Genomic DNA, 27,241 nt, shown 5'->3' on the forward strand with positions numbered 1-27,241 from the left:
ATTAATTAGATAAATCCTTAATGGATTCATTTGCACAACATATCAGATTTATTTTTGATTAATGTTGGTTAGATTTCATGTGTCTGTGTGTGTTTCTTGCTTTAGGATGTTCTTCAAATTCACACCATTTGATCAATTTATAGTTGAATGTATTATGTGAACTCATATAACGGTATCTGTCAGGATTTTCCCTTTCCTCTTTTGTAAAACTCCCCTGAAATTAACTTGTAACTTGTCCCAAGAGGACAAACATGACTGAACTGGTCTTATCTTGGGGTGAAGGGGGCATAGGATACAGATAGGACGTTAAAGGTGATTTAAACCAGAGGATGTTAAAGGTGATTTGAACTCAGAAGACAGGTGATTGATGGAAAATTACAGTTTGGTGGCAGACTTCCTGCCTGCAGCTGCCTGTGGCTAACACTTAAGTGCCATTGCTCCCACCCTTAAAAAAATATATTTGGGTGAATTTATCCTTAATCATGTTAATTCCATGTGCCATGGAGCGGTTGAGTGAGGATAAGAGTGACTTCAATGTGATCATTAACTGAAACAAAAGGAAGCTTTTTTTTAAAAAAAACCTTGATAAATATAGAATTGTTCACAGGTCTCATATCTTCCTGATTCAGAGGAACTTAATTTTAGTGGTCTGGTCTACATTAACCTCAGAAAAACTTTGGAGTGGCAGTGGCTTTTGCAATCCAGCTTTAAAGTGATGAAATAGTTTCATACTTCCCCTTACAAATTCATTTCCCAGATACCCTTCTTCTTTCATTCATTCCAGTTGCCCAAGATACTCCTCATCATTGAATGTCTTCACTGACGTAGAAATATAGGAGGTGTATTTAAGTTAAAGACATATTTACGAAACTCTGGTAGGATTCTGCTTCTTCAGAAGCAGAAGGGTTTTAAATCCTTACATTGCCAACCCTTTGCAGTTATCTCCTCCCTGTCATCAATCCTATTTTTTCCCTTAAATATGTCATGTGTGCTGATATTTCAAACTCCTTTCCGGTTCTATGCTGGGATCAAAAGAGCTGAGTTTGTCTATAGATTTAAAGTGTCATAAAGATTTACTGTTTTATTGTCATTTTCCTTCTCAGTGATGTGCGTTTCTTTGTAAAGACCAGTTTACTGTATTTAATCATTTCAAAATGGTTGTTGTCATCTGTGGAGAATGTATGGAAATTATTAGAATTTGCAAAAGACTTTTATCACTTTGGGGTTTTGACATCTCTTAGACATAATAGACAATCTCATTTTGACAGTCTCTTTAGCAAATGGAAGACATAGAAGAGACTGGGGATTAATACAGTGTTGTTACAGAAAGAAAGAAAAATGTTTTCCTACCCAACAGTTGGGATCTTAGAGATGGTCCTTAATGACTTGCAGTTCAGAAAATGTCTTTACCAGGATGGGAGATTAAAGGCATATAGTGTGGTTAACATAATTGAAGCAGAATCCAGCATTGGGGACTCTGCAACAAAAGAAAACAGGATGTTGCTTCTTTTCCTGTCTAGGTTTCTTGTGTACAGCTCTTGAAACAAACATAGTAGAAGTTTAGGGGCCAAGAGAGCTGTGGTACTTATTTCCTTTTATTCTCCAGCTTCCTCAAACTACCAGAAGGATCAAAGCAAAGTCCAACCTAATAGGTCCTTGTTATTTCAGACAACTTGCTTCTTAAACCATGTGAAATTTCACTGGAAGCTTCCATTATAACAGGATTTTCAATAATAAGTATTAATCTTTGCCCTCATCAAAACTCTTTCATCTATTAATAGATATTAGTGGTTTAAGGCTATGTGATGGAATGGACAGCTGAAGAGGGGGGGGAGGAGGAGGATGGTAGTAGCATTCAACATCCCAGAAAGGAGGCAGAACATTCCAGAGAGTTGCCCAAGACAAGAGACTGCAGTCCTGAACTGGATGGGATGGGGGAAGCCGGAAAAAGTTTACCAAATAGCAGCATTCAGTGGCATTCTGATCTGTAAAGGACATGACCTCTTTCCATATATCCATAGTTTAAGCATTCCTTGAGAGAAGTAACTCTTTAAAATCTACATGTGATTTATTATGTAGATTGTCATTTCTACGTGAAATCTAAATTGGATTTTGGCAGCTCTAACATGTTTCTTTTGAGCACAAGGCCTGATACATATGCTGACATGTTTTCTTATGAACATGAACTGGAGTTTTACATTTTTCCTTGGCTTTACATTTTTCATTCAAAATAATTTTATGCCCAAATCTACTATTTGATCCCAAAATTATTTCCTTTCCCCCCCCCCACTTTTTTTTGTGTGATGTTACCCAGCATTCACAAGAACAACAGATTACTTTCCAGGGAGGATGTTCACACACTCCTCTATTCCAAAGCAGATCTTTCTAACAGACATGGTTGAAGATCACATGTGCAATGAGATTACCCCTAGCCCTTCCCTTTTTGATAGAAAACTTTAAAAAAGAAACACAGGAACCAAGTGTGAGAAGAGAAATGGGGATTATTCTACCTCCCAGCAGGCTCCAAATTAACTCCCTCCAATCTTCAGAGATAATGGAAGAGAAATCCAAGAAGAATTCAGATAGAGGAGGATCTATTTTAAACAAGTTTCTTTAAAAGGATAAATTAAAGCAATAGCTAGAAATATTGGGTAAGATTATAACCTTGATTGTATGTTTAAGTTTAATATGTCGTCTCTGTACTAATTGTTTATCATTAGGAATCTTTTTACAAAGCCATTGCCTTATATTTTGCTATGATTTGAGCAAGGTGAGATGACCACACTGAAGATAGGTGGTAGCAGCATAACTGCAAAGCTTCTACATCAAGGGAAGTGTGTAAACCCACAGGCCTGAGGAGGGGGGTGACATCTCCAGTCTTAGCCATGCTATACATTCAATAGCATTTTCTCTTCCTTTATTTTGGCCAGTTATTTCAGGGGTCTCCAACCCCTGATCCGTGGACCAGCACCAGTCTGCAACATGTCAGAAACCGGGCCGCACAAACAAGCGAAGCCACATCCATGGGATGCAGGCAGCACACGAAACCACGCCCCCTCTGGTCCACAGAAAAACTTCTCTCCACGGAACCGGTCCCTGGTACCCGCTGTTATTTCATATCCTCCGTTGACTAGATAAGTTCAGAATATTGAGTTTTGCTTGGAGAGAAGAGTGAAAATTAAAATATCTGTGGCCTCCTTTATGACTTATTACAGGGCTGTGCACTGGTATCATGAAATATTTATTATTTTGAGATTGATTGAGGGTTGTCAGAGCTTATTATCCTAGTAGGCCAGCAACACGGCAACGTTTAAAGTTTAATTTCTAGGATAACCTATACAAGATAATGATACTTTACAAGCAAGACAAATATACCCTTTACAAATGGTAACAAAATAGGCAACAATAATTTAAAGAATTCTAGGAAGCTACCCCCTGGTACTTTTGCTCTGTTACATCCTGAAAAGACGGATACCCTGTGCAAAGCTAGAAGAAAACGGAAATTAACTTACCACGAATTCCTGTTATCTGACCTTTAGATGGAAGGCAGGTAGCTAGGTCTCCCAAAAATAGGAGCTTATTTTTCCATAAATGTTATCCTGTTGTTTTATAAAATGAAGGTTTAGTTATTTAATTTGTGACTTCTAAACTTCCTGTAGTTAGATCTAGTCTTATAAAACTATCCATTCAGGAAAAATATCACCATATAGGGGTTGAGGAGTTTTCTAGCTCTTCTTCTTAACTTGGAGTATAAAAATAAGATATCAGATCTTACTTCAGAAATAAATGCTATCTTGAAGTGACAAAGACCTTCAATAATGGTCATAAAACAGGAATGCACTTTTAGAACATATCTGTTATTCTTCACAGGCTTACTTAGCTCTTAGCTTTGTCAGTACTATGTCTCTGTTTATTATGATGGTCATTTGCCAAAGTAGGAGACAATTCCATGACCGACTGATAAGCTGGTCATGGACTGAAATATAATTATCTAATCCCGACAGAAGGACAGAATTCAAACTGAAAAATAAAGTAAAATAAGACAGTAGACAAGTGAATTGCAAAAACAAACAAAAATATAAATAAAAGACTTTAACTTTAAATGTAAAAATGAATCTAAAAATTAGAGAGACTTAAATGATTAACTATAAATTTGTTTGAATCCTGTATTCATATAAAATATTTTTTAAAAACTAGAGTGGAAATTTAGTTTTTTAAAATAGTCTAGAGTAAGATCTGAGAGTAAACCCAACGTTGATAATCTTTTTAGAATACCTTAAATGATTGGGAGGATATTAAGTGAATATATTGTCTAAAAAGAATTAATGCTTTGGATGCCATTTCCCAGGATATTTGATGAATTAAGAATAAAGTGGCAAATAGTACTTTTTCCCTGTTAAGCATATAGCGACATTAATATGGAGATTAGATAAGGTAAGATAGAAGTATTATTCCAATAAAATAGAGAAGGAGGTCAGGCGAAGCAGCAGTAGAAGCAAATCATTCTGTCAGTTTAGCAAAGAAGATTTGAGCTTCCTGTTCAGTAAAAAAAGGTTTGTTTTTTTATGTTTTTGCTGCTTGGTAACAGTGATTACATAACATAAGCTGAATTGTCTTCGACCAATTGATTGAGAAAGACATTTTGCAAGAAATATATCTATTCTGAGATATAGAAATGGTTACAAGATCTGTTTCTCATGTTATGGCACTTCAATTATGGTATGCTTTACCGACAGAACTTTCATCTGGCTGATTTTCTCTGATTTCTAAGACACGAGTAATTTGAACTTCTGCTCTGTATAGGTTTACTTTAGATTAGAACACAGGTGTCCAACCTTGGCAACATGAAAAGACTTGTGGACTTCAACACCCAGAATTCCCCAACCAGTATGGCTGGTTAGGGAATTCTGGGCTTTGAAGTCCACAAGTCTTAAAGTTGCCAAGATTGGACACCCCTGCTTTAGAACGTATTTGAAAACTGCAATTGCTGTCTTTCCCTTGATGATAGTACATAATTCAGCAAGATGCTGTAATCAATGCCAGATGAATTAAAAATACTCAGCACTATATGTATTTAAAATTTATGGATAAACTTTATATATACATACATACGTACGTACGTACGTACATACATACATACATACATACATACATACATACATACATACTTCAGATAGTATTCAGACCCCCTTCACTTTTGTCAATTTTGTTATGCTGTAGCCTGATTCTACAGTTGTTGAAATTCATTTTTCTCATTAATCTACATTCAGTACCCCATAATGACAAAGTGGAAACAGAATTTTAGAAATGTCTGTAAATATATTTTAAAAAGAAAAAAACTGAAATATCACATTGGCATAAGTATTCAGACCCTTCACTCAGTATTTTGTTGAAGCACCTTTGGCAGCAATTACAGCCTCAAGTCTTTTTGGGTATGACACGACAAGCTTTGCACACCTGGATTGGGGGATTTTCTGCCATTCTTCCTTGCCAATCCTCTCAAGCTCAGTCAGGTTGGATGGTGACCGTTGGTGGACTAGTCATTTTCAGGTCCTCCAATAACGTTCAATAGGGTTCAAGTCAGAGCTCTGGCTGGGCCACTCTAGGACATTCACAGAGTTGTCCCTGAGCCACTACTGTGTTACCTTGGCTATGTACTTAGGATTTTTATCATGTTGGAAAGTGAACCTTCGGCCCAGCCTGAGGTCCTGAGCACTGTGGAACAGGTTTTCATTGAGGATATTTCTGTACTTTGCTCCATTCAGCTTTCCCCCAACCCTGACCAGCCTCCCAGTCCCGGCTGCTGAAAACACCCCCCCAGCATGATGCTGCCACCGCTATGCTTCACTGTTGGGATGATATTGGGCAGGTAATGAGCAGTGCCTGGTTTCCTCCAGATATAACATTTAGAATTGAGGCCAAATAGTTCAATCTTGGTTTCATCAGACCTGCAACTCTTGTTCCTCACGATCTGAAAGAAAGATTTCTTGCAAACTTCAAGCGGATTTTCATGTGTTTTGCACTGAGAAGAGGCTTCCATCTACTGCCATAAAGCCCAGATCAGTGGAGGGCTGCAGTGATGATTGTTCTTCTGGAACTCTGTCTCATCTCCACACAGGATCTCTGGAGCTCAGTCAGAGTGACCATCGGGTTCATGATCACCTCTCTTACTAAGGCCCTTCTTCCCCGATTGCTCAGTTTAACTGGGCAACTAGCTCTTGGAAGAGTCCTGGTAATACCAAACTTCTTCCATTTGAGAATTATGAAGGCCACTGTGCTCTTAGGAACCTTCAATGCAGCAGAAATTTTATTGTAGCTTTCCCTAGATCTGTGCCTTGAAATAATGCTGTCTCTGAGCTCTGCAGGCAGTTCCTTTGACCCCATGGCTTTTGCTCTGCTTAGTATGCGTCGTCAGCTGTGAGGCCTTCTATAAAGAGGGGTGTGCCTTTCCAAATCATGTCCAATCAATTTAATTTATCACAGGTTAACTCCAAGGTGTAGAAACAAGTCAGCAATGATCAAGAGAAATGGGGGGAGGGAGGGCACCTGAGGTAAATTTCAAGTGTTGTTGCAAAGGGTCTGAATTCTTATGCCAATGTGATATTTCAGTTTTTCTTTTTAATAAATTTACAGACATTTCTAAATTTCTGTTTTCACTTCGTCATTATGGGGTTTTGGGTGTAGATTAATGAGAAAAAAATGAATTTCACCAACTGTAGAATCAGGATGCAGCATAATAAAATCAACAAAGTGAAGGGGTTTGAATATTTTCTGAATGCACTCTGTGTGTGTGTGTGTGTGTGTATTCCTCAACTTACAATAATTCATTTAGTGACTGTTCAAGTTACAATGGCACCAAAAAAAATGACTTATGACCATTTTTCATACTTATGATCGTTGCAGCATTCCCGTGGTACATGATTTACATTCGGATGCTTTACAACTGGTTCATATTTATGATGGTTGCAGTGTCCCAGGATCATGTGATTCCCCTTTTGTGACCTTCTGACAAGCAGTTAATGGAGAAGCCAAATTCACTTAACAGCAGTATTACTAATGTAACAACTGTAGTGATTCATTTAACAAGTGTGGCAAGAAAGGTCATAAAATGGAGCAAGACTCACTTAACAACTATCTTGCTTAGCAACATCAATTTTGGGTTCAATTGTGGTCATAAATCAAGGACTACGTGTATGTGTAGAGAGAGAGAGAGAGAGATATCGATGGTACAACAGAAGACACAATTGCTGGTCAATGGTGACAGAATGGGAGAAGTTAACATCAAGAGAGGAATCTTCCAAGGAGACTCACTACCACTACTGCTGTTTCTCATTGCACTGATACATCTGTCAACAATACAGAATAACTCAGGTCATGGTTATCAAACATCAGAATCATCTTCCTGACTATCCCACCTCCTTTACATGGACGATCTGAAACTGGAAGAACATCATCTGAAATAGAATCACTGCTCAATACTGTCCATACATACAGCCAAGATATTGCAGTGGAGTTTGGACTGGAAAAATGCATCATTCTCACCATCAAATAGAGAAAAATAGTGAAAACTAAAGGAATCAAGATGCCCTATGGAAATAACATCAACAGTCTGGATGAAGATGTTATTACAAGTACCTGGGCATACTTCAAGCAGACAATATCAGACACATTGAAGTCAAGAGAAAGGTTAGAAGTGAATACATCAAGAGAAGATCTTAAAGTGGAGAAAATACCATCAAGGCAATCAACATCTGGGCAATTCAAATCATTAGACACATAGCTGGAATAGTGGACTGGACTGAAGCAGAATTAAAAGGATAAGAAGACCAGAGAAATAATGACAATGAATCATGCCCTTCATCTTCACAGTGACATTGACAAACTCTACCTACCAAGGAAAATATGTGGGCATGGAATGTTGCAAGTACATCAGATGGTTGAAGAAGAAAAAAGAGCATTGGAAGAATATCTGAAGGACAGTGAAGAAGATGCACTGAAGCTAGTATACCAGGAAGGCTCACTGACTACTGGAGAGACCAAACTGGCCTACAAGAAAGATAAAATGAAGAATATAATGGGGGCATGAAAGACAAAACATTACATGGCCAGTACAAAAATAGCAGAGAAAGTAGATAATAACAAGACCTGGCAATGGCTAAGAGCAGGAAAATTGAAGAAAGAGACTGAAGGATTAATTCTGGCTGCACATGACCAAACCTTAAAAACAAATACATACAAAACCAGAATTGCGAGGACAGCAACAGATAGCAAGTGCCTCCAATGTAAAGAAGCTGAAGAAACAGTGGACCACCTGGTTAGCTGCTTCAATAAGATCTCCCAGACTGTCTATAAGCAATAGCATGACAAAGTGGCAACAATGGTGCATTGGAAGATCTGCAAGAAATATCATTTGCCTGCAAGCAAGAACTGGGATCATAGAAAATGAAGAAACTAAATCATTCTGGGACTTTAGAATTCAAACAGACATGCACCTGCCACAGACACACACACACACACCCCAGAGTAAACAATTGTCAATAAAAAGACAAAAAAAAATCCGGATAGTGGACATGGCAGTATGCTGGAGACAGCAAAATAGAAGAGAAAGAACTGGAGAAGATAACAAAATACAAATATGTGCAAATAGAAATAGAATGACTGTGGCAAAAGCAAGCAAAGGTAGTACCAATAGTAATAGGTGCCTTCGGTGCAATCCCAAAACAACTGGAGCACCACTTGAACACCATTGGCATTGACAAATTCACCATCAGTCAATTGGAAAAGGTGGCTTTACTTGGAACAGCTTCCATCCTGTGACAATATCTGTAACATCATCAGATTTCCAGATCTGCCTATCCCTGGTTTTGGACTTGATAAATAGACAAAAATGCCAAATCTCGACTGAACATCTGGCTGATTGTGCAATAATAATAATAATAATAATAATAATAATAATAATAATAACAACAACAACAACAACTCCCTTTACCTATTGCTTAACCCTTCTATGCTTGATTGGATTAGATTTTGATTTATAGTGATTTTATTGTGTTAAAGTGACTTTATTGTTAAATTTGTGGTGAACTTCCTTCTTAAGTGATAGTCATTGAATGTGCAAATTGAGTCTAATTAGTTAACTTTTTGGCTATTTCAGTTTTGATTTAATTTTGCTTGCTGCGGTTGTGCCACATATTAGTCGCATTAATAAGCATGAATATAGCAGGATTCACAGCCACAAAAGTGCTTTTAGCATTCACTATTTCTGACTTTTTTTGTGGGGGAGGATGTTACAAAATGCTATCCTAGCAGTGACAACATTCTGTTCTTAACATTATCTTATATCCATTCTAAAAAAGAATGTGCTTTGTGCTTGTTTAGTTTGTTCCAAGGACAACATTTTTCATTTAAATCATGGGTGTCCAATCTTTTGGCTTGTCTGGGCTGCATTGAGTGAAGAGGAATTATCATGGACCACATACTAAAGTTAATATATATAAATAACAAACTTCCTTTATTTTTTATGATCTTGTGGTCTGCATTACTAGCTGTCCAGGGTTGCATATGGCTGCATATGGTGGGTGGGACGCATCTGATTTAAACCTTTTGAAAAACAGTATGGCTAGTATATTTTCTAGTCATGACAGTCACTCTAAACAAACCTTTCTTTATTTGGACTCATATTGATGTTTTGGGTAGTAATGATTTGAATATCCAGCCAGCATGACCAGATTTGTAATGGTAAACATCTCCAAAGAGTCAGATTGATGAAGCCTGAACTGAACTAACAAGAAGATTACAGGTAGTCCTTGACTTACAACAGTTCATTTAGTGACTGTTTGAAGTTACAAAGGCACTGAAAAAAGTGACTTATGACCATTTTTCACACTTACGACCGTTGCAGCATCCCCCTGGTTACATGATTTACATTTGGATGTGTGACAATTGACTCACATTTATGATGGTTGCAGTGTCCCGGAGTCATGTGATCCCCTTTGCAACCTTCTGACAAGCAAAGTCAGTGGGGAAACCAGATTCACTTAACAACTGTGTTACTAATTTAAGCACTGCAATGATTCATTTAACAAATGTGAAAAGTCATAAAATGGGTCAAAACTCACTTAACAAATTTCTCACTTGACAACATAAATTTGGAGCTCAATTGTAGTCGTAAGTTGAGGACTACCTGTGTATAGTTAATAAATTTGGAAGCTTCTGAAAATTATTTTGAGTTATAGTGACAGTGAAATTTACAAAAACATGTGAGATAAAAATAGAGTTAGTACCTTTACAGCACAACTTTACACATACAGGTTCAGATGCATATAACTGCAGTCTCTCAGTGCTAATGAGAAATATCCTTCCTTATTTGTCACATATCTGGAGATACAATAAGAATGTATTTTGGGGATCTATTAATGACATGTTATTTAACATCTCTCTAGAGGTGTTGGAATTTTGAAATGAGGCAGCATATTTACATTCCAATTAGCTACAGATCACAAAAAGACAGTAAAAAATAAAAACAACATAGAATTAGAGAACAGGGGTTCCTGTGTTGTTGCAGAATCTGTAGCGTTGTAGAATTTGAACTATATTTTCAAGCACTTATCATCATTGGCATAGTAATTGGGCATAGTAATTCAGCAGCATCTGAAGACAGTCAGGATTTTTACATTTCAAGATAAGATCATTTTCCTTTATCATAAGAAAATACAATTTAAGTACTCTAAATTATTTCATTGGTCACTTAGCACAGGAGTAAAACAATACATCTTATAATTTTTGTCTACAGCTGTGAGAGCAAGTTCTCATGCACTAATAAGCAAACAGCTGGCATCAGTTCAGTTCACTACCAAAACAAGAGAAATGTACAAGCCTTTCCTAACCCTAACCGTAGCCCTTCAGCTGAAAGAGAGTAGCTTCTATTTCATTGTATCACTATCACAGAAGAAAAAGAGCCAAGAATTTGAATCTTGATTTCAGTATAAATAAAGCTCACATATTTGATACATAGCAGTTGCTGGAATTCCTTCATAATTATTTTTATAATGTTAGAAGAAACCTAATTAATTCAAGTTTTGGTGTCTTTAGTTTAATCGTACAGTTTCTTGCCTAGCCATCAAGAAATTTAACAAATGATAAATTTTCTTTATCGTACAATTGCAGTGTTGACATTGTATCTTGATAGTGCTTTATCATGCAAAATGTGCCTTAGATAATTTCCAAGCTCTCACACAATCTCAAGTAAAATCAAACGGTTTTAAAGTTGATGACCTCTATAATTGCCACTGCTTTAAAAATAAAAAAAAGAAATGCTAGTCTTTATTATGTTATTTTATTAGTATTAAATTATTTGCATTTAAAACATTTAGTGAACTATTCCTTTAATTGATTTTAAAAATGCTTATGTTTTTTAATTTGAATCTTTTAACCTAATATAATAATTGTACAAAATGCTGGTCTGTGATTATAAAAATAAAAATTACAGGCTAGTGTATGTTCCTTAGAAATCATTAAAGACTACATAGCTGCTCATTATGCTTTCACATAATGCTTTTTAGTAATTTAGCAAAGATACAGACTAGTTTACCAGATTATTTAAAATTTAATACCCAAGGGGAACAAACATAAAAACAAAATTTAAATGAGATTCTTTTAAGGAGTAACTCTGTTGAAAAACAGGAACTTATATTTTTCTAGCACCTTCAAAATAACATATCCCCTAATTGATTTTAATGAAAGTTGGGTGGCAATACAATACTGAACTGCTAAGCTGATAAACGTGTGTTATTGTGTTAAATATATATCCTAAATTTAGTGTTTTAAGCTTGAATCATGAGTGTAAGGTTGTAAAATGGGGCAAAACGCAATTAATAAATGTCTCACTTAGCATCAGAAATTTTGGGCTCAATTGTGGTCGTACGTTGAGGATTACCTACTCCTAAATGCTGAAAGTACTGCCATAGAAGCTTGAAAACCAAAGATGAAGCATACAGAGATACCAAGACTGCAACTTTCTGAAAACAGGAGAGTTTAATGGTCAGGTGTAAGGAACCTAATATTTATGCATTCTATAGGCCAGTCCTTCAGAGCTGAAGGAACCAAACCAAATTTACAGTGAAAGAAGGAATCAACCATGAACTTAGTGTAGGGAACTTCCACTGGCTCTAGAAAGGTTGGTTCTATAGTATGGTTAAATTTTTGCAGAATTTCTTTAATTATTCATTTTTACATAATTCCTATAATTTGCTGTTAGTTTTTAATTTGAAAGTTAATTCATACTCAGCTGTGTTTTTTGTATTTAAGACCAATGTGAAATTTTTTCTTTGTAGGGTGGAATGGTTAATTGGAATCGTTTCTTTCCTCCTTTACGTCACCGACCTAATGCAAATTATTTGGATAATCACCCAACTGTGCATGAGGGACAGCCTCCAGCTCAAGTTTCTGAAGAACAGGTAACATCTGCTTTTTATGAGAAAAAAAACACAGTATTTTAGACTCATGGTTCTGCTAAGCTTAAGCACATTAACAGCTTTCCATGCTTACTGCTCAGTACTATAAGATATGAGTAACTGCATATGCCTTATTCACATGATCTCTCTTCGCTAAATATAGGGAATGAATCATACACATTATACAGCATGAATTATTCCAATGTACTGTATGCCTAGTACTCACAATAAGAATACTGTACATCTAAACTGCCAGATAATGTATCATTGAATTGTGCATTATATTTTCAAGTGCTTGAACAGTATCTTCTTTAAATGTTCCATCTACTTTGTACATTCAGAAATAAGAGTGTTCAGTTAGAGCAGGGGTGTCAAACTCGCAACATCACGTATTGCAACGTATCGTGACTTTTTTGCCATTGCCGGCAATGGGGTGGGCGCGGTTTTGCTATGATGCATCCGGCCCACGAGCCAGCAGTTTGATACCCCTGAGTTAGAGGGTATTTTTCAAAGTTTACCTGCTTTCAAGACCTTGTGTTAAAAGGAAAATTAATTGTGCATTTAATAGACTGAGAATTGTGGAAGGTATCACATAGAAATATTTACCCTACTAGTCAGTTGTGAAAAAAAAAAAAAAGGATAGCAATTATTCCGAATGGCAACATCAAAATATGTGAGGTATCTAAGGGCTTTATTTAAGCTTGTTTACATATTTTTTAATTATGATTATACACAGTCTACGAACGCATATGGGTAAGTTTTTCTTTAAATACATTATATTCTAGCAGACCCAGTACACAGAGGTATGGAGGGGAAGGAAAGAGAAGCACATAAGCAAGCTACATTTCCATTCTTTCATAAAATTATACAATGAAGTTTTGCATTTGAAACTTGGGAGAGGGTCCACTGTTCCTTGGTGTTAGCTGGGACAGTGGAGGAAGCCTTATTGTTTAGATTCTCAGGGTTTATTCAGCTCGAAGCCTCTGGTAAAGCTGAACACAGAACCCTAGGACATGAACTTCCTAAAAACAAAGTAGCAATCTGGCAATTAGTTCTAGATTAACTGACTCGGGGGCTTCCCTGTCTCACTTGTCCCTCTGATTCATTATTGTAATTGGAGAAAATGAAACTTGAAGACAGTGAGTGACAAATACCGATCATTTTCTGTTCTTTAAAGCTTTTTAAAGACAAAACTGATATTGTCTTTCTGGAAATTTTGAATCATTTAAAAATACATTTTCCATTTGAGAATTATCCATTCTTCATCACAAAATGACAAAATAGAAAGAAAAAAGTTAACTGTTCAACAATAACAAAATAATAAATTATTTAATGGGAATTGGAATTATATATGTTAAAAAAAGAGGTTTAGAAGGTTTAATAAAAAAAATCTCTTAAAATTGAAATAAATTCTTATTAAATATAAAAACTGAAGGTTTTAGATTTTAATAATCACAGATGTGGCTGTTCTGGAATTATCAACTTACAGAATTTCCAAACAACCTTATTTTTAAAACAAATTGAGGAACATCAGGAAATGAGTTGCAAGCTTTTCATATTGGCATTCTGGGGGGGGGGGGGAAGCTTGTGATTTGTTTTTATAACTGTAGCAGCTCACAAACTTAATATTAAAATGGGTTTTTCCCAAATCCCCACCATGGATTTGCCTGGTAAATCTGAGCCAAGTCAGGAATTCTGCAATAGATTTCAATATTCATGTTGTGATAGGTAGGTTGTTAAGATTTGGGGCAGTATGTCCAATAACACTGAACTATCTGAAAAAAAATAAAAAAGAGATCTGTTTTGCTTCATTATATCATCTCATAAACTTGGGGGAAGGAATAGTAGGAAAAGCAGAACACAGCCAGGATGGCCCCAGCTTTTGCTCTTTCCCTTATTGATTTGGTTTGATTTCCTCTCTTTCTTTCAAGAGGTCAGAATGGAGTAAGATAGACTGAGGTGAAAGGAAATGAGTACAGTAGCCCAGTCTCAGTGTGTCCATGGTTAAGGTGGACTTGGATTTGGATCTTCTCACTCTTAAGGAAACATCTTAATGCTACTACACCATATTGACTCTTTTGGGTTCTTTTGTTTCTCCAATGCAGAACAGGCTGATTGGTGGGCTGTTCATAGTGCCCCTGCCCAGCCAACCCAGATGTTACTGTGTTGAATAACATGGATGGCTGCCCTGTGCAATTAATTTTGTGGGTCTGTCTGTCTTTTTTTTTCCTCTTTTATTTTTCATTTCCTCTCCTTCTGAATATACTGGCAATTATAGAGAAACATTCAGTAGTCCTTGTTTTCTGATTCCTTTTATAATATCCAAAATAAAAGTACCCAGGCTTCTTAAGCAAACTGAAAAAAAAAATGCAATTACCTAAAACAAACACTTGCTCTATTTATGACTCTGGTATCGTATGATAGTTGTCATGTGCTGAGCTTGGAAATTTTAAAGGGATTTCCCCAGGTTTCAGGATTTTTTAACAGTTGTGTTCTCAAAGGAAATTCAGATATTGTTTGCTGTCATAAATGTTATAGCCAGAGAAATATTTATTAATATATCCATATGAAAACCTGATTGTTGCTCCTTGCCATATCTTGGTACGTTCTTGAAAACTGTGGCTTGAATTTTTACATTACGCTGACAGACAGTCTAAGCAGCACTGCAGTGTTCCTCTTTCCTGTACTAGTGACATTGAGACATCTCAGACTACTGTGTCTCCCCTTACAACACCAACGTCTAGAAATAGGGTCATTATATGAGTTGCATGTGGGTCCCTCCAATAAGAAAGAAATCTTTTCTATTGCACTAATCAAGAAAGAGTATTACTAGTCCTATGATAGGTAGATAACGCAACTATTAAGTCTAGTTTCTTAACATGAGAAGCAGTGCCGATGGTATTGTCAGCAGAGTAGTTTATCCACCTAAAATAGAGGTGGAGTCTCATGAGTCCCTGTGCTACTTGATAAACTAAACAGTTGCATTAATTTTAATATATTTCATTACAAGAAAAAAAATCAATGTTACCAGCTAGGTTATAGCTATATTGACCTGTTTGCAATCAGTTCTTCAAAGCATGCTACTGTGCTGGCTGTTTTCATAATTTTTCCCCCCCCCTCTCTTATTTCTCCATAGGTTGCCCGGCTCATGGAAATGGGATTTTCTCGAGTAGATGCTTTGGAAGCTTTGAGAGCTTCTAATAATGATCTTAATGTAGCCACCAACTTTTTGCTGCAGCACTGATGAATTGAATACCTGCAGGGAAGAACTTAAATTGACGTGTGTCATGTGCTTTCCAGAGGGCTGTAAACAACTACAGGGTGGACATTGAATGTTTAAATCAAGAAAAGAGAAGCTGCCTCTTCACATGCAATATATTACTGCAGAAAAGATGGCTGGCACTGGAAATATCTTTCCCTTGAATGGAGTATACTAGCCAGGTTGCACTGGAAAAGTGTTTGCAATCATCAACATATGTTATATATCAATATTTATTTTGCAAAACCGGGTTTATGTGTTGCCCCCAACCCCAAAATCAGCATGAAATGTTTGATCATTTCTGATAACAAAGAAATAAGAATTTTTCTTCTTAAAATAACTCTGTTTGCCAAAAAAAATATTTTGTTTATAGATGGCCAACAAAGCAGCATTTTATTTTCTTATTTTTTAAAAAATACTACATTTCATTCATCTGCTTTATCAAAGCTTCAAGAAATGTGCAAAATTCCTTGGCTGTGTAATTTCAATAAAGGGAGAAAGGACTGAAATCTTGTATTCAGAAGATTCTATTCATATTTTTTTAAGGGTTGGGGAGAACACACAAAGCATGGCTTCTGGATTTTTTTTCAACCCCTTTACAAGCAGTGTTTATTATGGCCTGTGGAGCATGAGGCAGGCTGCATCTGATCTACATTAGCTCATGTGACCGGGAGAGAAAAGGGAATAAAAAAGTTTAGCAAGGAGCAAATAGCAACTTTCTAGGCTGTTGTCCAACTTCCTCTCTTACAAGTATGCATTTGGACAATCTCCCTAGCCATCTCCAACCAATGTTTGAACTCGGTCTAACTTTGATCAGACTCCCTGCCTTGGACAAGAAGTCTTCTAAGGTCCCTTCCAGCACTATGATTCCCTATGGCAAAATTGGTCTTGTTCCATTCAGTTTTGGAGAACTTTCTCACTGACAATAGGCAGATAAGTAGACTCCTGAGCTCCTTTATGTAGTTTCTTTCTGAAATAGGACAGAATAAAAAAATGACTGGAGGATGAAAATGGATAAATAAAAAGGGAAAGGCAGGAAAAGTACACTTATAAAAGAAAGGACAAGAAAGGGATTGTGATAGGATAGAAAGATCTAAACCCCATTCATATAAAGAAAGACTAAAGACTTCAGGAATGTTTTGCTGAGGGGAGATGTGATAGCACTATGAAACGGTGCCACTGCATTCCAGACCATTTGCAGTTTCTAAGTAGTCTTTATGGGGAATTGTTTCAGAAGATTAACTGGATGGTAACGAGGGCATGAGTTGTTGTAACTTGGTCTCCTGCATTGCAAGGTAGCAATTGGCACATCAGCTAGCAGAGAGCCCTCTCACCAGGACTTCCACCTATTCAGTCAGGAGCCATGAGTCCAGAAGAACTCATAAATTGTGAACTTGTCTTTCATGGGTAGTGGTTGCTCATCCAGAGGTAACATTGATGTCCACAGATCAGTCACTGAAGGTGTTGATAGCATCTCCCCAACAGTGATGATACTGCTGCACCTGAAGCCTTTGGATGACTTCTCCCAGTAGTTTCATAAAACTTTAGAGTATGAGAGAGGACCAACCCCTGTAGAACCTGACATTATGATACCCCCCTTTCCCCCAGCATAGACTAAAACCACCCAGTGAAGAAGGAGCAGTTTATATTGTAAAACAGTATTGGAAATCCTTTATTCCATTTCTTTTCTTTTCAGGGTAGGTTCTTAATCAGTTTCCCCGAATAGAAATATCTATTTCTTGTTAATAAACTCAGATGTACATGCCACAGTTAAAACCAGAATATATATATAAAAAGTCTTTGTATAGAATGAGAACTGAAAAACAACTAACCCATAGAATCGCTTCATACCATTTTTCAGATAATAATTTTTCTTTTGTGTTTTTTTAGATCCTTTGGTTGATACAACCTTTACGTTGTTCAGATTTTGTCGCGATAACCTTTCAGATTCAAAGCCTATTACGTAGTCTCTTCTAAAGATAAGACATGTAATTTTAGAATCATACTTTAAGCATGCTTTTGCAAAGTTAGATTTATAGCAAAAGTAACATAGCTGAGAAAATGAGAACAAAAGAGTGAATTTTACAAAGTCCCCATCAAGAAGGTTACAGGAAAACATGTCTTTTTTAAAAAATTAAGAATCAGCTGTGAATAACTGTGAATAATCTTTGAATAATCAGCTGTGAACAATCTTTGAGACACTTCCGAACCCACCAGTTACATTCTTTGAGGGCATGGCTTTAAATACTCTTGGTCTTCTGTTGACTCTTCTGTTGATTTCCATAGAGAAGTTTCAGGGAATTTTCACTCTAGGTTAGGAAAAAGGCTCGTAAAACTGTTGGCGTTTTTTGTCCTTTCTTATCTTTGTTCATTCTTTCTATTTTTATAAACTTTATACACTGCCAGATTTTGTTTGGATTTTTTATTGGTGCCTCTGCTATTTATCCTTTGGGACAATCTTCTTCTCCCATCTTCCCCCATTTCCTTGTTAGGGCACTTGTAACAGTTCTTTGCTTGAGAATAGTCATAGTTTGCATTTTCACTATTTGAGACACAATTATTTGGCAGGTTGTTTCATCAGAGATCCTTAATTATTACTGATATCACTGCATTTAGATTTTTTTTTAGATTTCTGCAAAAAAAAATATTTCCTTGACTGTCTTACGTCCAATTAAGGTCTCACCGCAAGCTATTTGCAGCATTCACACAAATGCTCCCCCAAGCCATTTGCAGACTGCTGTTGGCTGCATAGAATATTTGTTCTACAGTAGTTACAATTTTAGATCTTCTTGGAATTACTTTGGTGGGATTTCTGTTGATCACAGAAGCTTCCGGTCTCTTTGATTCTGTTAGATGTGCTGATTGGCACTAAAAAAAGCCTGGGAAGTATCTAAAAACATCTAGATCAGACCAAACTAAAAAAATGTTAATTGTAGTCAGAACACTATTTTTCATTATTTTTTTCATTGCAAGAGGTATACGTCTAAAGAACAAAAAGGAAGTAGTAAAAAGAAACATGGAAAGCTAATCATTTATAAAATGGTTACTCACTGAAATATAATTTCAGTAATAGTAATAAATAAGTGACTTAAACATCATCTGTGCAATTTACAAAAATGCAATTTACAAAAATAATATCCTTAATATCCTTTCATATGTACTTAATATATAGTATAATATATCCTACATAACTGAACAGAGATGAAATTAAGCTTGCTTGATTGTCTTAGACAAATTTCACAGGGTTGAATCCTGATACTTTTAGTAAATTAGATCACTGTCCTCCTGCCAATTATGGTTCTCCACATTCAGTGGAAGCCACAGCTATTGGCATTGTGAATACTTGTATTATGCATTTGCTACACACACTATGTAAATTATATCCACGTGTATTTGTTGTCATATCTCTGCCTTTTTATCATGCTTTTGATACAGTGAAACACTAAAGAAGATCTCACTTCAGCAGAGCTTGTATTCAGTTTATATAAAAACTTGTATAGTTACAAAATCAATTTGTAGAGTTTTCAGGGACAAGATAAGGAAGTCATTCATGGATGAAGTACAGTTAAAAAAAATTAAGTTGGGTGAAATGAAAACAAAATCTCTGTTGAGATGTTTTCCCCACTTTTATTTTGTTCATTTCAAGGTAGAGTATGTATTGTTTTTCCCCACCACAACCACCCTATGAGGTGGGCTGGGCTGAGACAAAGTAGCTGGCCCAAAGTCCCAAACTGGATTTTATGCCTGAAGGAGGGAATGAGGTCCTGGTCTCCAGATTTAAGCACTATACCCAATTGGTTCTCATATATGAGGGTTATCTGCATTAATATGGACAGACCCCATTCTCCTAATTTCTCCCTCCCAAAGTATTTTTACTTCAAGATTCCTCCAACTCAACTGCGATGTTTGAGGTAACATTTTGGTTACATAAGCATCAGCATTCCAGTCACAGATTGAAGTGGAAAGAAAAATAATATGGTAGTCCTCAACTTACGACCACAATTGAGCCCAACGTTTATGTTGCTAAGTGAGAAATTTGTAAAGCGAATTTTGCCCCATTTTATGACTTTTCTTGCCACATGCGTTAAGTGAATCACTGCAGTTGTTAAATTAATAATAAGGTTGTTAAGTGAATCTGGTTTCCCCATTGACTTTGCTGGTTGGAAGGTCATAAAGGGGGATCACATGACCACAGGACACTGCAACCATCATAAATGTGAGTCAGTTGTGTGAAAAATGGTCATAAGTCACTTTTTTCAGCACCATTGTAATTTCAAACAGTCACTAGTGCAGGGATAGGCAACCTTGGCTCTTTTGTGACTCGTGGACTTCAACTCCCAGAATTCCTGAGCCAGCCATGCTCAGGAATTCTGCTGGCTCAGGAATTCTGGGAGTTGAAGTCCACGAGTCACAAAAGAGCCAAGGTTGCCTATCCCTGCACTAGACAAATGTTTTTAAGTCAAGGACTACCTGTATTGGCTTGTATGACAAATATTCTAAATATAGAGAAATAAAGCTCGATAAAGATGTTGTTTTAATCTTGAACCAAACTAAAAAAATCTCAGACTGTGCTGGAGGTTTTTCTTTCTCAAAGTTAAAGATGCTTGTATTCAGGTACCACAGCTGATATTGCCTGTTTCATAAACAAAGAAGATTATTTTTTTTAAAAAAAAAAAGGAGTAGGACTAATTGTATCCTTTTCTGTTGCTTAGATCTGTCAGGAATGTTTCTCCTACCTTAAACTAAAAAATAGATTATGATATTGGAACTAGCAAAATCCTACTGATAAATTGCTCTCTGCAACAGAAAGTGTCTCTGTGTGTGCACAAAAAGCTAAACTGCTCCCCCTGCAGGCCATCCTTGTCCAGATCGAATTATGTTGGTAGTTATTTATATTGCATTTTGCTTTGCCCTCATACAACAGAACTAAATACCCTGGAACCTTATTGGGAGGAAGCTGAACTCCCAAAACCCTTCCAACTCGCTCCTCTTTGCCTGCTCCAATGCTTTCTTCTGCAGAGCCCCATTCAGGAGTTGCTGATCCTTTGCCGATCAAAGCAGGAACAACTGGTAGAAATTCAACTTCATGTATGCCCCCAGGGCAAGCATCTTCAAAGTTGGCGAATTCAGGCCTCCTCAGAATATCCTTGTATGTGTCTGAACAGAATGGAATTCTATATTTGGAGATTGCAAGGTTTCCTTTGATTGCCAGGATCAGTGAAATTGTCAGTGAAAGGTGGGATTCATGCTATGTGAGGAAATTCCCCAAAACATGTGAATGAATCATGAGCCAGAAGAAATAACAGACTCTACAGGGATCTCCTGGAGACCGAGTCCTAATTTGAGTCAAAGCTTGTAGCTTGAATTTGACTATGAAGTTATGAGAGTTCTCTAGGTTTGGCTACTGTGCTGTGGAAAAGGAAAGGGCATCAACTCCATCTAGATGCTCACGTTTATCTCAACTATAATGGTTCTAACTTACTGTTATTTAGTTAGGTTTATATACCACCCATCTTTGCGGCTTAGCAGCCATGCGGGAGGGGAGGTCAGAACCAGGCTGCGGGAGCTCAACTTGCCTGAGTGGCGGGCAGATGCATCTGTGCATGCACGCACACCTCAAATTGCACAGGTTGAGCTGCGTGCTAGCCTGCCATTCGCGAAGTCGAGCTGCGCATGCACCGGCCCACCAACCCATCGCTCACAGGGCCCAGTTCCAATAGGCCATAGCCCAATAGTGGGCCACAGCCCAGGGATTAGGGACCCCTGTTTTAGAAGACTGAGTGAATCCCCACTGTTTCTATTAACTGAAAGCAACACAAGGTTACATTATATAAACTACCCCCAGTATTTTCCAAAAGTATTACAGTCAAAATATTTTATGAGATTTAGTACTAGAAAATAGGTAGCATAAGCAAACATCTGTCATTATTGGTATAAATATTATAAACATAATCATTGAATTATACTCCTAAAGTAATTATACTCCTAAAGCAATTTATGTGTGTGCAGAATTACAGCCCAAATGGTAATCCCTCATTCCCTTGATCCCTCCCGTAATTGACAGCAGTCGTTTACCTGCCTGCTGGGAAGGGAAGGGGAGGAGAGGGGGATTGGAGAGGGATTCACTCATCTCACCAAAGCAGTAAATAAAATAGCAGTAATCCCAACATATTCCAAACTCAAGGGTGTCTCAGATGATACTTCTCACATCTCAACCAGTGTCTCTGCCTTGTGCCCAAAATCCTTCCAAACCACTTAAGACGAAATTTAATTTATGAACAAACAGGTAGTATATTTATTTATTTATTTATTTATTTATCACAACTTATATGCCGCCCTTCTCCCCATGGGACTCAGGGCGGCTCACAGCATGTTAAAACAGTATAAAACATTTCCCCTCTAAAAGCCAATTAAAAACCAAATATTTGTCGCTGTGTCTTGTTAAAATCCTTAAAATTGTCCCTATTTAAAATATGTTTGATTTCCTTCTGATTCTTCCAGGATAATATGAGAGACGTTTAGACACAAAAGAGAACAGCGGCAAATTCTATAAGCAAGTGTTTCCACATCTTCAATGAAGTCTGCACAAGCCCAAGCTACTTATGGGACCATCTGGCCCCAGACATCCCAACCCAGAGTCTTAAGTCACCAGTAGATTGCCTATGATAGAAACCACCATGGAACTATTGACCATTATGATAAATTCAGTGTTTTTCATGATGGGGCCATAAAACTCACCAGACATGAAAAAAAAACAACCCTTATATAAATTTTGGACGTATAAACTTCTAAGTCTCATAATGCTATTGTGTTAATTTTGTATTTTGTATCTGATCTGCTTTTCATATTTTTAGGAATTTTTTTTGCTCCATTGTTGTAAAGGATGTGGTCTGTACCTAAATATTCTAAATATAAATTCTGAATAGAGGCTGTCATGCTTTTTATGCTTGCATCTGATATCAAGCTTGATGCCAATTGTGCTGTCCCACTCACTCATACACACACACACAACTGTGGTTGAGTTTATTAATATTACCCAGCAATTACCAAAACTGTCCTAATTAAGTCCAGCTACAAGCAGACCAATGCTAGTCCACAAAGCAATGACCAAAGAGTCCACAAAGCACTTGAAAGTTTCCCAATCAAAATAAATCAGTCAGACAAACTTAAATCCACAACACAAAAGAGTTCACGAGGCAAGAAAAGTCCAGAGTTTCCAAGGCACGGTGTCAATCCAAAGCAAGGCAGGAATCACGATGACCAGAAAACACATAGCTAGGAAACAAACACACTGTTCCCAGTATCGCCTCTGTCTGCTGTGCTTCCCGTGCAGCCCATCAAGAAGGACGAAGCTTTCTTATTGCAAGTAATCTGGCTGACCTTCTCTGCTCCTGCCTTTTCTCTGCCCTATGTGTTCTTGGATCAGGTGCAGAAGGCAGTTCCTCTTCCTTATCACTGATTGACTGCAGCTGCATGCTTTCCCCACCTGGAGTCTCAGGACTGTTCTACTGCAACTGCGCTTCAGCCAACTCCCTCACAGGCAGCTGTTCGGAGCCATCAATCAACTCAGCTCTTGATGTGCCTGGAACTGGTTCATCCTACCTTGAGCTGATACCCAAAGAGGTATCTGGGGGAGTCAACACCAGTAGAGTTTGTATTGCTTGATTCCTGTCCTGATATCAGAAATTGCCATTTTAATTTTCTGTATCCCCCGAGTTGTTATAAATTCAGAACATTGTGCAAAATTAAAACGGTCTCTTGCCAATTACACCATAGGACAGATCAAAACAGGAGCTCAACCAAGTATTTTTTTTAAAAAAATATTGTATTGGTTTTTAACTATAACAATCTCCAGTGCCTGGTGTTCAGTGTGTTGTCTTGGTTTATATTTTAACAAGAAAAAAGGACAATAATAATTAATTAACAATACATTTGATAATTCCATAATTAATATATTAATTAATAATATATTTATTTGATCTTCCTTTCTCCCATTTGCATTCTCCTTCTTCAACCTTAGTCAAAATATAATTCTTAATATTTTCAATATATAAATGATTAGATATAGGTATTTTTTATATTTATACAAATAATAATAATCTCTCTATATAACATTTTTTTCAGCTTATATTATTCTCATAACCATCATCTCATTAGTTCAGCATGCATCCTATTTTTATAATTTTTGTTCACTTAAATTCCCTTATATTCAATCCAATTCTTATCGGTCATAATTTCTTCATGTTAGTCATCTAACTGTCCAAATTTTCCCATTTAGGTACATCATCCCAATATTTTATGTTATGCATTATAAAACTGCTATACTTTTTATCTATCTTATAGTATCTAGATATAACATCCTTTTTACTCAGTTTATGTTTCACTTATATTAATAAAAGTTACATCAACCTGCTATTTTAACATTTCATATATTATAAAACATACTATATTACAGTGATGGCGAACCTTTTAGAGACCGAGGGCCCAAACTGCAACCCAAAACCCACTTATGCATCCTCGGGTGCCGGATGGGCGTGGCCCATTGGCTGGGCGTGGCTGCGGTGGTAACGGCAGACTGGGTGGGACTAAAAAGTTCAATCAATCAATTCCGACTATGCAAGATCTTTTTTTTTCCTGCAAGAAGTTGAAATTGATTGAATGGTTTTTTTTGCGCAGGGCGGCGGAGGCCTAAAGCGAAAAGGTTTTATAAAACCCAGCTGAAAGCCTAGGACTGGGGCAATGGTGTGCGTGCCCACCGAGAGGGCTCTGCGTGCCGCCTCTGGCACCCGTGCCATAGGTTCGCCACCACTGCTATATTAGTTAAATCTCTTATCCTTCTTGTTATAAGGCCCCTTTTTGTTCAAAATTCTGTGTTCTTTTAGCCATATTCAAACAAATGTTTATTCATGTAATAGTCCATCTGGTAGGGCGAGTCAAATCTCTTGTGTCTGTCTCTGGTCTTCTTCTTTTGCTGAGTAATTTTCCAAGTTGATGTAATCCGCTTACCGAGCAGTTCCTGTATTTTAACAAATGTTGGGAATACAAAAGATGAAGTAAGATGAATACTTTCTGTCTCCCAAACTTTGATGGTTCTCCTGATAATTCTATAGTCCATTCCATTTTTCTTCTTGTATCAAAACCTCGTAGATTTTTTCCTGTTTGTGTCAAATTGTAGTTCTTTTCCTTTGTTATTTCATCAATTTGATCATACTCTTCTAATTGTTTTCCCATATGGAAACATGGTGTGCTCTTGGATGGTGAAGTACTTTCATTTGATTTACATTAACACTGGACTCTCACTACAGGGTTTTTGGATTCTTTTTCATTTGCTAAATACTTTATTTTTTTCTTTCAATTTAGAATCAAAATATCCAGAAAATATCTTTCCCGGTTCCTTCTGCTTCAGCATTCTTTGTTCCCTGATTAAGTTTCACATAGTAGCAATGTATCAGATTAAAGACAAGTAAGAGTGGCTGAAGTCTGAGAAAAGACTTTTTGGTAACATGCAACCTTTAGTTGAAAGTTTTTAAAAAATGTTTGATGAGATGGTGATGGCCATGGAAAATATTCAGAAGCATGTAGCTTTGGATAAGTTAGATTCACAAAAAGAATTTGATTTGAAAACTGTAGACCAAAGAGATATGGACTATACAGATGCAGAACTACCTTAGCTGATTCCATACAGCTTTCTGAACTTTAAGCCTGCATTTCTTTTTTATAATAGCAGAAGCTTGACTGAATCACAAAGTGACAAATTGCTTTTTTTTTTTAAGGAGGTCTGAGGGAGATTGGGGAATGGATTTTTATTACACTTAATTGAAAACCACTTCTATCTGGACTTTGTTGGGAAGATAGCCTGATTGTAGAGATTGAATCTATTATAGGTAACTAGACAATAACTGATAAGAGATATTAAGAAACAAACATGGATATTTGATCCAGGATGAATGACTCCTAACACTTGAGGACAATTTGGGATAGATAAGAAACTGTGGTAAACTTTCTAGGAATTGATTATAATAACAATTTGTTAATAGTGGGTTTTCAATTTTTAATATTGTCCTTTTTATTAGTATTGTTCATCCTGTTAACTATTTTGTCATTAATATAGGATATAGATGATAAGTCAATAATTTGCAAATAAATTTACTGGTTAAATTTTTTTAGGAGGGGCTGTTTCGCAGTGGGTGAGAATCAATATTGTAGTAATATATTAATCAGTATTTAGCTGGGGGATAATATGTATATAGAGTATGTACTGGGTTTCTTTTCTTTTTAATGCACTTTTTAATATCTTGTTTGTTTTGTGTTTTTGTTTTCATTTTGCAAGTTTTTTTGACTTTTGCATTTTAAACTTTTTTTCAAATAAAATAAAATTAGATAAAAATGCCTATTGGATAAAATGGATTTGCTTAAGGACAGCTGTGTTCACTTAACAAATGCTGCAAAAAAGGTCATAAAATCAGATGTAGACACATTGTGACCTGCTTAAAAAACACAACACCTTACGATCATAATTCCAGGCCCTAGTGACAGTTGTAAGTTGAGGACTGCTTGTACTGATTTACAACTTGTGGACACCCTATTTCAAAGTTATTAGTGAATTTCCATTTCTGAACCTGGTCCTAGTTCAGCCCTTAAATAGTACACCACAAGTATGTAGTGAATAAAGCCAGTATCTCAATAAAATCTATTTCCTCAAGCAAGAGTTAGCTGATATAATAGAAATCTGCTAAATTACTGGCTAAAGAGCTTTCTCAGACACAATCCAGCAAACAAGACTTCTTTATGTGATAGCCTTCAAAACATTAAGCGCTTAAAAAATAGATTATCTGTGGAACCCTTCTCCCTCTGTGAATCTCCCTGATTCACAGGAAAGATGCCCCATTGCCTTTTTCTGGGTTGATCCCTGGCTGTGGAATTCATTTCCTAAAAAAATTAAAAGCATGCCAAATATTTGCAGAGATGGTTAAAAAACACTCCATCGGTTTTTTTAATGGTTAATTGTTTAACATTGATTTTTATTTCTCTTTTAATTGTATTAATGTTTTGCTGCAAATGGCTATGGATTTGAAATAAATAGAAAAGTGCAACATTTATTCAATAAGGCAATAATAAGTATACCAATCATAAACCATGGTGGGATTATACACAACCCCTACATTAAACTATATTTAAACTATATTTTTGCTTTGTGTGATGTGTAATCCCAGGCTAAATGACACAGAAGGTTTTGTTGGTTTCAGAAAGCTGAAGATGCTGCTTCTTCTTGGATTAAATAGGCTCATGAAACAATATAAAAGCCTATTAAATTTAGGAGGTGAGGAATAGTGTTAATGCAGCCTAGCACTGTGTTGGCCTTTTTGGCAGCTGCAGCACACTGCTGGCTCATATTTAAGTGATTGTCCACTAGGACTCCGAGGTCCCTCTCACAGTTACTACTATTGAGCAAGGTGCCACCTATGCTGTACTTGTGCATTTGGTTTTTCTTGCCTAAATGTAGAACCTTGCTTTTTTCACCATTGAATTT

General features: G+C 36.6%; 1 protein-coding gene across 1 annotated transcript in view; it reads left to right on the forward strand.

Annotated features, from left to right (window-relative positions):
* LOC107291865 (ubiquitin-associated domain-containing protein 2) overlaps positions 1-16,220 on the forward strand; it is a 41,370-nt gene extending 25,150 nt beyond the window's left edge. Inside the window, exons 5-6 of the mRNA XM_015820901.1 lie at positions 12,333-12,455; positions 15,589-16,220. Coding sequence (XP_015676387.1) covers positions 12,333-12,455; positions 15,589-15,696 — 231 coding nt within the window. The 3' untranslated portion in view covers positions 15,697-16,220. The remainder of the gene's footprint in view (positions 1-12,332; positions 12,456-15,588) is intronic.
* Positions 16,221-27,241: the final 11,021 nt, after the last annotated feature.

This window comes from Protobothrops mucrosquamatus, unplaced genomic scaffold (genome assembly GCF_001527695.2).
Source record: "Protobothrops mucrosquamatus isolate PMUCROS unplaced genomic scaffold, P.Mucros_1.0 scaffold1205, whole genome shotgun sequence".
NCBI lineage: Eukaryota > Metazoa > Chordata > Lepidosauria > Squamata > Viperidae > Protobothrops > Protobothrops mucrosquamatus.